Source organism: Cucurbita maxima, unplaced genomic scaffold (genome assembly GCF_002738345.1).
Source record: "Cucurbita maxima cultivar Rimu unplaced genomic scaffold, Cmax_1.0 Cma_Scf00005, whole genome shotgun sequence".
Taxonomy (NCBI): Eukaryota; Viridiplantae; Streptophyta; class Magnoliopsida; order Cucurbitales; family Cucurbitaceae; genus Cucurbita; species Cucurbita maxima.
The window spans coordinates 2,336,899-2,347,494 of NW_019272021.1; the positions used below are offsets into that span (position 1 = coordinate 2,336,899).

Consider the following 10,596-nt stretch of genomic DNA (forward strand, 5'->3'; position numbering starts at 1 on the left):
GGGGGGGGGGGGGGGGGGGGAGGGTGGATTGGGCGGTCCCATATTAATTAGAGAAGGGAACCAGTGCCAGCGAGGATGCTGGCCCCGAAGGGTGTGGAACCTCTCCCTAGAAGATGCGTTTTAAACACCTTGAGGGGAAACTCGAAAAGGAAAGCCCAAAGAGAACAATATTTGCTAGAAGTGGGCTTAGGCTATTACATGTTTAATCTATTTTTTAGAATTTCTCAAATCAATTTGGGTTATTGAGAATTGTTTAGAAATTTTTTTTATTTGGTCAAAACAACTTTTACCACTATGTAAAATTTTAACAAATATTACCAATGTAAAAAAAGAAATACTTGCAGTGATCGCTAAACAATTTAAAGTCACATACCAATCACATTTATGGGGAGAAAAAATGAACATAGTCCAAGGCATACAGTTGTCAGGTATAGTGAATTGCAAAGCTTTCATCACCTGTTATTTGGGTGACATTCTCCTCGGGTTTGCTTTGGAGGCCAAGGTTCTGTCCAATCAAGTTCCCTTACATGAACTGCAACTCCAGCACTGAACCCACCAGAATTAAGACCAATGTTTTTGGCACAGTTGTCAAGGATATGATCGCCTTTATCTGTCAATCATTAAGAGCACATCCTTCGCATTAAAAATACTTGCAATGGATCCATACGTGAAAAACAAGTTAGATAAGCCTCTAAGCTAATTATTACTCACAACTAATCCAATCCAACTAAAACATAAGTGAACTATGAGAGGCAGTTAAAGGTTTATTTGACTAATATTTCAAGACATAAATCGTGACATCCCACGTTGGTTAGAGAGGGGAACGAACATTCTTTATAAGGGTGTGGAAATTTCTCCCTAGCAGACGCGTTTTAAAAACCTTGAGGGGAATCCTAAAAGGAAAAGCCCACAGAGGAAAATATCTACTAGTGGTGGGCTTGAACTGTACAACATAAATACGGTTAAATACTGTTAAGTTTACTTTGGTTTTCATGTTAAGAAAAAAGTGTGCACGCTCACACATTTCTCAATCCATCAGAACAGAACAAGATCATTGTTTCATTTCCAAAATGGGAAAACAAGGAATAACAAAAAATCAAAATTTCTGAGGATTGCTATAGCCGATACCTGTTAGAAATACTGTTTTAGCAACCCGTGCAAGCAATATTCCAACCAGTCCTGGCAAGAGGAACAAGATAAGACCCTGTCATTGAAATAGTAATATAGTCAACGGTGGTCTTTCAAAACAGGAAAAAAAGGAAAATTTGTTTCATCTAACAGTACGTTAATACAAAAAGATGGTAGGAATCAGAAAAATAACAAATGTGCATAAAATAAATATCACGAATGCACGTCCGTCAAACACCTGTTCCAGCTCCAAGTTCTAGAGCAACAATTCCATCGAATTTAGATGAAGTAAGCATTGTATGCAAGACGAAATCAGATAATACTAGCTCTGCTTTCCACACCTGAAAGAGGAAAAGACACTGAATCATATAATGAATAAAAGAAAAATAATGGAGAAAATCACAGATCATAAGAAACAATTACCTGCAAACCAACACTTGGGATCGTTGACATAATATCATGTTGGATCGACACGTTATAACTACGAACTGAAGATTCTACTTCCACATCTGTTTTCATATAGAAATGTTAAAGCATCTCAGCAATTAAATAACTGATGGGATATTGAGTGTTTTAACACCCACATTTTCAATTTAAATATTTTCAAGGGGGAAAAATGCAAGGGATTTAACTGAGAGATGTAAAATTTGCATTCATAACAGATCAATTACTAGCACAGCAAGTAATTGTGATCGTGTAGCCTCTTGTTCAGTTCGGGCATTTGATAAAATGCGTTACATAGCTTATAATCAGCTGCTCGCATTACCGCCTAACAACAACTGTGAACACTTTGACTCGAAGGAAAGAAATTATGCGTTCATTAAAAAAGTTAATTTTCCAGATCTCTTTAACATGCAATCATAAATTACTAGAATGCAAAAAGCATAAGAAAATCGGGTACTCTATATTGGCACTTGGCACTATATGAAACCACGACTCTCCACAATGGTATGAAATTGTTCATTTGAGCACAAGCTCTCATAGCTTTGCTTTTGGTTTTTAAAAGGCCTCATACCAATGGAGATGTATTCCTTACTTATAAACTCATGATCAACCCCTTAATTAGCCGGTGTGGGACTCCTCTGCAACAATCTTCAACAATCTTCCCCTCGAACAAAGCACATCATAGAGCCTTCCATGAGGTCTATGAAGCCCTCACAATCTCCTTTTAATTAAGGCTCGACTCCTTCTCTAGAGCCCTCGAACAAAGGCTAAAAACTTCTTTTGACTACACCTTCGAGGCTCAAAACTTCTTTGTTTGACATTTGAAGATTATATTGAAATGGCTAAGTTAATGGCATGGCTCTAATACCATGTTAAAAACCACGACTCTCTACAATGGTATGATATTATCCACTTTGAGCATACGCTCTCATGGCTTTACTTTTGGTTTTTCCAAAAGGCCTCATATCAATGAAGATATATTCCTAACTTATAAACTCATGATCAACTTAAGGTGAGACTCCTCCCAACCATACTTAAAAATAAAAAATAAAGAAGAGAAGAGTTGGGTACTGACTAAGGCGCCTGGGTAAAACAAGATCTCCATCTTCGTCGAAACGAATGAGTTGCTTTGTAGACGGTGAATAGCCTTCAGAATCACTGACATAGGTTCTGGGTTCTATATCTAAATCATCAAAACCTATAATTTTGTCAGTAATCTTATTATCATCCGCCATTAATTACAAAACTGAAATTGGTTAAGTGCTAGGCAGTGCCAAGCTAATGGATCAGCTTTGAAGTTCAGTACCAAAATGGAAGAGATAATCAGAGAAAGCTTGGAATTACGAACCGGAAGGGAGGGAAATGGAGAAATTGGAAACAAACGACCCGGAGAAACCAGGTGGGCAGCCAAGGTGAACCTCACTCATCACCAGCTCCTCTGAGATTCCGTCGTCCATGGAAGTCCTTCGCCGGCTCCGGTACCGAAAGAGAGATAAATTCACGCCTTGCGACAAAAAAGAAAAAGAAAAGGATTCGATTATACGAAAATACTAGAGCGTAAGTTTCGACCGAAACTCTGGCGGTTCAATCGCGGTTCGATCCAGGCACAGGCAGTCGGCTTCGGTTCACCATATTGGCTTGTCGAACCAACTCGAGCCACAAACATACTAACCGGCGGTCCAAATTCTGTTGGTTCGGCTGATTAAAAACCGGCGGCCCAAATTCGATTCTGTATATTTGTGCAATGGAACATTGAAAAAAGTATTGTCGCCAGTTTTCCCTACCCTTCTTCTTCCTCAATCGCCGTAATTTATCTGTGTTTGATTCTGTGCTTATTGATTCTTCCCAATGGCAATGTTCTAAATATGAATTTCGCAGCATTCTCTTCGAAGCGGTCCATCTCTTCTCTGCCCTATCTCTCTGCGAGAATAAAGCAAACAGGTTAGCTTCATTTTCATCTGCTTCAATGGTGACTCACAAAAGTCTGTAATAGCTTCGAAGAATTCCTTTGTTTCACATTCATAAATGCCAATTTTGATTCAGTTAGTGTTTATGCTTTGCTTCTTATTTAGAAAATGAAATTGTCGAAATGTTTCGAGTGCCTAGTCCAAGGCCGGAAGCTTCCAACTTCCCTATCAATCGGAAGGTGCTGCGGAAGGATCCTTCTGTCCGAACTCTTGACGAGCGGTTCATAAGGATTTTGAAAATTTTCAAGTGGGGATCTGATGCAGAGAAGGCGATAGAAGTGCTGAAGCTCAAAGTTGATCACAGGTTAGTTCGCCAAGTCTTGCAAATTGATGTAGAAATTAGGGTTAAAATTCAGTTCTTCAAATGGGCTGGAAAGAGAAAGAACTTCCAGCATGATTCCACTACATATATGGCTTTAATTCATTGCTTAGAGGAATCTGGACTTGTTGGTGAAATGTGGAGGACAATCCAAGACATGGTTCGTAGTCCATGTCCTGTGAGTCCACCTGAATTGTCTGAAATTATTAAGATTTTAGGGAAGGCAAAAATGGTAAACAAGGCCTTGTCTGTGTTTTACCAGATTAAAGGTCGCAAATGTAAGCCAACAGCTACCACTTACAATACCTTGATCTTGATGCTTATGCAAGAAGGTCACCATGAAAAGGTTCATGAGCTCTACAATGAGATATGCAATGAGGGTAATTGCTCCCCTGATACAATCACCTACACTGCTCTTATCTCTGCGTTTGGAAAGCTAGAGCGTTACGATTTTGCATTTCGATTGTTCGATGAGATGAAGGAGAATGGCTTATATCCAACTTCGAAGATTTATACTACCATATTGGGAATGTATTTTAAGTTGAATAAGGTTGAGGCAGCTTTGGGTTTGGTTGAGGAGATGAAGGGAAAGGGCTGTGCTCCTACTGTCTTCACTTACACTGAATTAATAAAGGGGCTTGGGAAAGTTGGAAGGGTAGATGATGCCTATAGTTTGTTTTTGAATATGTCGAAGGACGGTTGCAAGCCCGATGTCGTACTTATAAACAATTTGATCAATATATTGGGCAGGGCGGGTCGTTTGGATGATGCTCTAAATCTTTTTGGTAAAATGGATTCTTTGCAATGTGCACCCAATGTGGTTACTTACAACACTGTACTAAAAGCTATATTTGAATCAAAAGCTCCAGCTTCTGAGGCTGCTTTGTGGTTTGAAAAGATGAAGACGAATGGCATTGCTCCGAGCTCGTTCACGTATGCAATTCTTATTGATGGTTTCTGCAAGACAAATAGAGTTGAGAAGGCCTTAATGCTTCTTGAAGAAATGGATGAAAAGGGGTTTCCTCCATGTCCAGCTGCTTACTGCAGCCTGATCAACAGTCTTGGACAGGCGAAACGATACGAAGCTGCAAATGAGCTATTTCAAGAATTGAAAGAGAATTGTGGATGCTCTAGTGCTCGGGTATATGCTGTGATGATAAAACACTTCGGCAAGTGTGGACGTCTAAGTGATGCTGTTGATCTTTTTAATGAAATGAAAAAACTTGGATGCAGCCCTGATGTTTATACTTATAATGCACTCATGTCAGGGATGGTTAGGGCTGGAATGATCGACGAGGTGCTTTCCTTGATAAGAAACATGGGCGAAAATGGTTGCACGCCAGACATAAACTCGCACAACATTATACTAAATGGCTTAGCTAGGACAGGTGGCCCAAAGCGAGCCATCGAAATGTTTACAAAGATGAAACATTCGAAGATCATGCCAGATGCAGTTTCGTATAATACCGTACTCAGTTGTCTGAGTCGAGCTGGTATGTTCGAGGAGGCTGCAAAGCTAATGAGAGAGATGAAGTCGAAAGGATTCAAGTATGATCCCATCACTTACTCGTCGATCCTGGAAGCAGTAGGTAAAGTTGATGAAGATTGCAGTCCAATTACTTCATTGTAAAGATGTCATGCTAGTTTCTTTTAGGCTTTTAGAATCTCCCATGTTTCTTTTGGCTTCCAACAGAGTTCACTCTTTCAAGTCAAAAACCTTTAGATTATAGTTGAAGTAAGGATCACTTTATAATCAATAAATTGCAAATATATTGAACATGATAAAGGTCATACACATATTTTACGTTAGCGGTTTATTTGGTGTCCAATTGACACTAAATTTGGCAAGCTTTCATATTTCATATGGATGAACTTGACTCCAAAACCGTATGCTCGAATTCCCTTCGAAACTCCAACTTTCAAGATTAAGGCCTAGGGCCCTATCGACCCTTCAATAAGCCTATTTGTGATGCTTATGTCTACTCATTATCTCTATCTTGCTTATGTCTCGTTTTCTCTTCAATTAAAACTTTACATAGTGTATTGGATGATGTACCATTCTTGTCAATCACATCATGACATTCTTCCATATTAGCCCTCACGTGGTTGAATGAGTGTCTTTTGAGGGTCATTAAGCAAAGTTTTGCTAATATGAGGGTCACAACCTACTCTTTTCATAATTGTGATACATTGCACGATTTCATTCACTAGTATTTTTAAATATCCAAGTACTATCTAAATTTTGTCGTGTATTTCCAATAACTAAATTTAAAATTTATTAATAATAACAAAACTAAAGTAATTTCAAATATTTGATTTTAATTTTTAAAATATACAAGTTTAATATCAAATTTGAAAACAAATAACCTAAAATTGGAATCATATGGGTATATTCCAAAAAAAAAAAAATCATAAAAATAACTTTTTTTTAATAAATAATAATAACAATAATGAAAGAGATCTTTTGATATCTTATTTTAGGAATTAACTTTTTTAAAAAAGAAAAGGTGGCATATCATGATATTAGCTAATTAAAAATGGCTTAAAAAAATATTAACTTATAACTAATTTTAAATTAAAAAGAGATAAAGTGGAATTAAATATAATCATATGACCCTTGAATTGGAAAAGGAAGCAAATTTTTAGTTGGTGAATAGGTGATATTAGCAATAGCTTTTTAAAAATATAATTTATCATCACTTCAACCTTTGTCTTTACTGAAGAGAGAAGATTATTTACCAAATAGATTAAAATATTAAAATTAATATCAAATAAAAACAATTTAGGTAACTTTTAAAAATTCAACAGAAATTAAATAGCATTCAATTTTTATTTTTTATTTTTTTAATTTTCAAAAACTATAGAAAAATAAACGAAACAATAATGGAGGAGTAAGAAATATGAAAGGGGAAAAAAACATAATCATTAGGTTAGGTTTCTTTTTAAACAAAAATTAATACGATTTTCTTGTTTTGCATCCTAAGAAAATTCTCGAGAGGTTTCGGGTTTAGAGTTTCTCGAGAGGTTCAACATAAATAGCTTCTGTGATAGAGTCACCGAAAAGGATGATGCACCTCGTTGGTTCTTCTGTGATAGATCGCTCTTGTCTTAGTTTGTCACCGAACCACACTTTATTGAGAGAGGTACTACTTTGATACCATTTGTAATACCTCATGCTCAAGATTCAAAATCCGTATTCGACACTTGATGGTCCCGACATTTTCCTACGTCCCTTTTGCATTGTCTCGTTACTTACACTTCACTTCTAAGAGTAAAGACTATTTCTACAACCAACCCGAATCGTTTTAGCATATTTTGCTTAGAAAAATTATCAAGAGGTCACTTAACATAGAATTTGTAGCACCCGCTCCTCAAAAGTCCGAATCACCGTTGTTACTATTGATGCATATTATATTTTTCATAATTATATACCGTAAAGTAATCTGCTCTTTTGAATAAATAAAAACAAGGGGTAAAGCGTATTAGGAGTAATAAATACATAAAAATGGACTCGGGTCTAAATAGGGTCTCAGGAAGTCTCCAATTCAACTGCATCATTGTCCTCAACACGTTATATCGACTATTTTTCTAATTATTTATTCAGTTTTATTCACTAATAGTTCTTAGTTTTATTAGGACATTTTGTTCGTTATAAGATATTCCAACTAACTTCAAGCTTAAACGGTTGGCTCTATTTATGCTTATCACAATTTTTGAACATGAAGACTCATTCTCGATCAAATACAACCAAACTCTTTAGCAACTTGTAATATCATACAATTCGATGGTCATGAATACTCATTGTTCCTAACTTAGCATACAATGCGTCACTCAAAAATACTCATTATTATTAAGCTTATAATTACATAATCAACATGTTTACGCATATAAAATAAGTTAAAAAAACATGTTTATGAGTTCCGACATACTATTTATTTGAATTGTTAATTCCTTTATTCTCGTAATTTACTCTTAATAGGGTAATTTTGTCACAATTTCTCCTAATTGGACTTACATTTTACAACTTTCAAAGTAAGCATGGAGCAATCTTGATAAAACAGGTCAAAAGGAGTTGAATAGAACGAAACGGAGTTTGATCCGAGTTTGCACGCGCTCAATTACTATATCTCATGCACCAAAAGCCTCGTCTACTCTCGGTTTCACGCACAACCACGTGCTCATGACCACATGATTTTAATGTTTTTTAAGTATCCATTCATAGAGTTTCGAAAGACAACTTCAATCCATTTGAATTGCTCAAATCCAACCTTAAAACAAAGAAGTTAGGTCGAAAATAAGGTGGAAGTAAAATCCTATCCGGAGTTAATGACACACGTGGACAAATAATAAAATGACACGTGGCTTTCTTATCCTCGTTTGTATATATATATATATTTTTTTTTTAATAGAAGGATTAATAATAAAAATAAATTGAGAATTGCGAAAAGCGACGAAAAGGAGGCTTTCAAGAAAATGTTAAGAAATAAGTGGGAGAAGGAGAAATGATTACGCAGGCGGCCCCCCTGCAATTCCGATGTGGGACCCGTTTTATCATTAATCCAAACGCTCCCAAAACGCCGTTACTTCACGGCGCCGATTTGCTCCCCTCCTCTATCAATTTATTATTTTACAGGCTATTCCCAATTTTAATTCTTACAATTAAATTACAGCTTTATTTTCTCGATTTTTGTGAATAATATATAATTTAAATTTTTTCTAAATTTCTAATTTTGCCTCTTAAAAATTCTCAAAATTTTAAAAGTGGAAAATAAGTTAATTTTAAACTATTTGCTTTTTTAATGGTTTGTAAAAATAAATTTTTATTTTCTACTTTTAATATATTAAATTTTATTTTTCTTAAAAAATATAAACATTACCAAGTACTTTTTCCGTCTCTATTTCTAAAAAAGGAAATTTAAAGTTGTGAGTTGAGATCATCGATGTATTTTTATTTTTTAACAATTTAATTATTTAAATTAATAATTTTTATTTGGTCGGTAATTTAAATTTTATTTTATGTTTTTAGATTCAAATTAAATTCTAAAATAAATCGTTCAAGCACATTTTAAATTATTATTTAAATTAACATACCATTTATAACTCAACAATAAAATTATATTTCAAGATATAAATATTAAATACAGTTTTTTCTTTTAATTTTTCAAAACAAACATAAATGAATTGTGTTTGGATTGGTAGATAATGGTCAATTAATATTCAACTGCTCTGACCCACCACTACTTTTGTCTTTTTCTGCTGACCCATTCTAGAGAGATAAGAGATATTTTAATTAATTTTTTAAATAATAATAAATATTACTATTATTATTAATAATAACCTGTTTGAAAAGTGTCTTTATCCTTTTTTTAATAAAGAAAAATCTGAGAGTATGGTGGTAAGGTCCCCATTCCTTCAACTCAATTCTGAACCAATCAAATTTTCAATTAAAAATATTAATACAATTATTAAAAAAATTAAATAAAGATGCTCTAACCTCTAAGTCAAAGTAAAAAAAAAAAAAAAAAAAAAAAAATTTGGTGGCATTTCTTGCGACTTCCCACCCCAAAGAGAATAATATTATTTTTGTCTTTTATATATATATATATATATATATATATATATATATTCACTAATTTCGAATATGTGTATTAATATATTAGAACGAGTATGATGTTCTAAGTCAAAGTCAAACACGAACATTGTACTAAACAAATTTAAGGTAATTAAGTAAACATTTGTTAATTAAAGAGAAGATCTCAAATATATTATCTCCATTGATATGAAATCTTTTAGAAAAACAAAAAAATAATGTCATAAAAGTTTGTGTATGTGTAATAGTCCAAGCTTAACCCCAGTTGATATTGTCCTTTATCGGCTTTCCCTTCCGACAATCCCCTCAAAGTTTTAAAATGCATCCACTAGAGAAGGTTTCCACATCTTTATAAGGAATGTTTTCGTTCCCCTCTTCAACCGATGTGGAATTTGAAAATACATTCTACCCTTTTTGGGGACTAGCGTTCTCGCTAACACACCTCCCGATTTTTGTTCTCTTCTCCAACGAAGGTGAGATTTCACAATTCATCCCTCTTGGGGGTCAGCGTCCTCGCTGACACATCACTTGATGTCTACCTCTGATACCATTTGTAACCATTCAAGTCCACCGCTAGCAGATATTATCCTTTTTAGACTTTCCCTTCCGATCTTTCTCTCAAAGTTTAAAACACGTCGACTAGAGAGAGGTTTCCATACCTTTATAAGGAATGTTTTGTTACTCTTTACAACCAACTTGAGATTTCACATCATGTTCAAAGTGGACAATCTCGTACCATTGTGGAGCATCATTGTTCTTAATTAAAATGAAATTTAAACTATAAATGTATATAATTCTTTCTTTAATATTTTCAAACAAGAATAAATATTATAATATCTATACTAACAAATATAAAAATATTATCTCTACTCGAAAATTAATAATATTCTTTTAATTCTAATACGTATGATTGATTTTGATGTAAAGTTCAAAAGAATATAAAAATTAAACCAAAGTTTTCATTTTCCTCTTTTTTTTAATAAGATATGGTTAGACGATTAAAACGATTAAAACGATATTTATGAAATATAAAAAAGTAAAAAAAAAATAGAATAAGAAATAAATTATTAAAACATTAATGAAGGATAAACTTGAAAAATAATCCAAATTAGTGATATCAATGAAAGATCAATTCATTGTTATTTAAA

General features: G+C 34.2%; 2 protein-coding genes across 6 annotated transcripts in view; one reads left to right on the forward strand and one right to left on the reverse strand.

The window, feature by feature from the left end:
* LOC111480126 (methyltransferase-like protein 22) overlaps positions 1-3,110 on the reverse strand; it is a 5,639-nt gene extending 2,529 nt beyond the window's left edge. For 4 of the 5 annotated variants that reach the window (XR_002717749.1, XR_002717748.1, XM_023125092.1 and 1 more), the window contains exons 1-6: positions 2,921-3,110; positions 2,648-2,770; positions 1,552-1,637; positions 1,367-1,469; positions 1,129-1,179; positions 457-610 (exon numbers count right to left, since the gene is read on the reverse strand). Coding sequence is in view for 3 of the 5 variants with exons in the window: in XM_023125092.1 (XP_022980860.1) it covers positions 457-610; positions 1,129-1,179; positions 1,367-1,469; positions 1,552-1,637; positions 2,648-2,770; positions 2,921-3,029 (626 nt within the window). In the remaining 2 variants the exon portion in view is untranslated. The remainder of the gene's footprint in view (positions 1-456; positions 611-1,128; positions 1,180-1,366; positions 1,470-1,551; positions 1,638-2,647; positions 2,771-2,920) is intronic. The other variant, XM_023125093.1, reaches the window with a different exon arrangement.
* A 201-nt stretch (positions 3,111-3,311) lies between these two features.
* On the forward strand, positions 3,312-5,636 carry LOC111480125 (pentatricopeptide repeat-containing protein At3g16010). Its single transcript, XM_023125091.1, has 2 exons — positions 3,312-3,513; positions 3,645-5,636. Exons 1-2 carry the CDS (start codon positions 3,438-3,440, stop codon positions 5,486-5,488), a joined length of 1,920 nt encoding a protein of 639 aa, XP_022980859.1. The 5' UTR covers positions 3,312-3,437; the 3' UTR covers positions 5,489-5,636.
* The last annotated feature ends 4,960 nt before the right edge of the window (positions 5,637-10,596 follow it).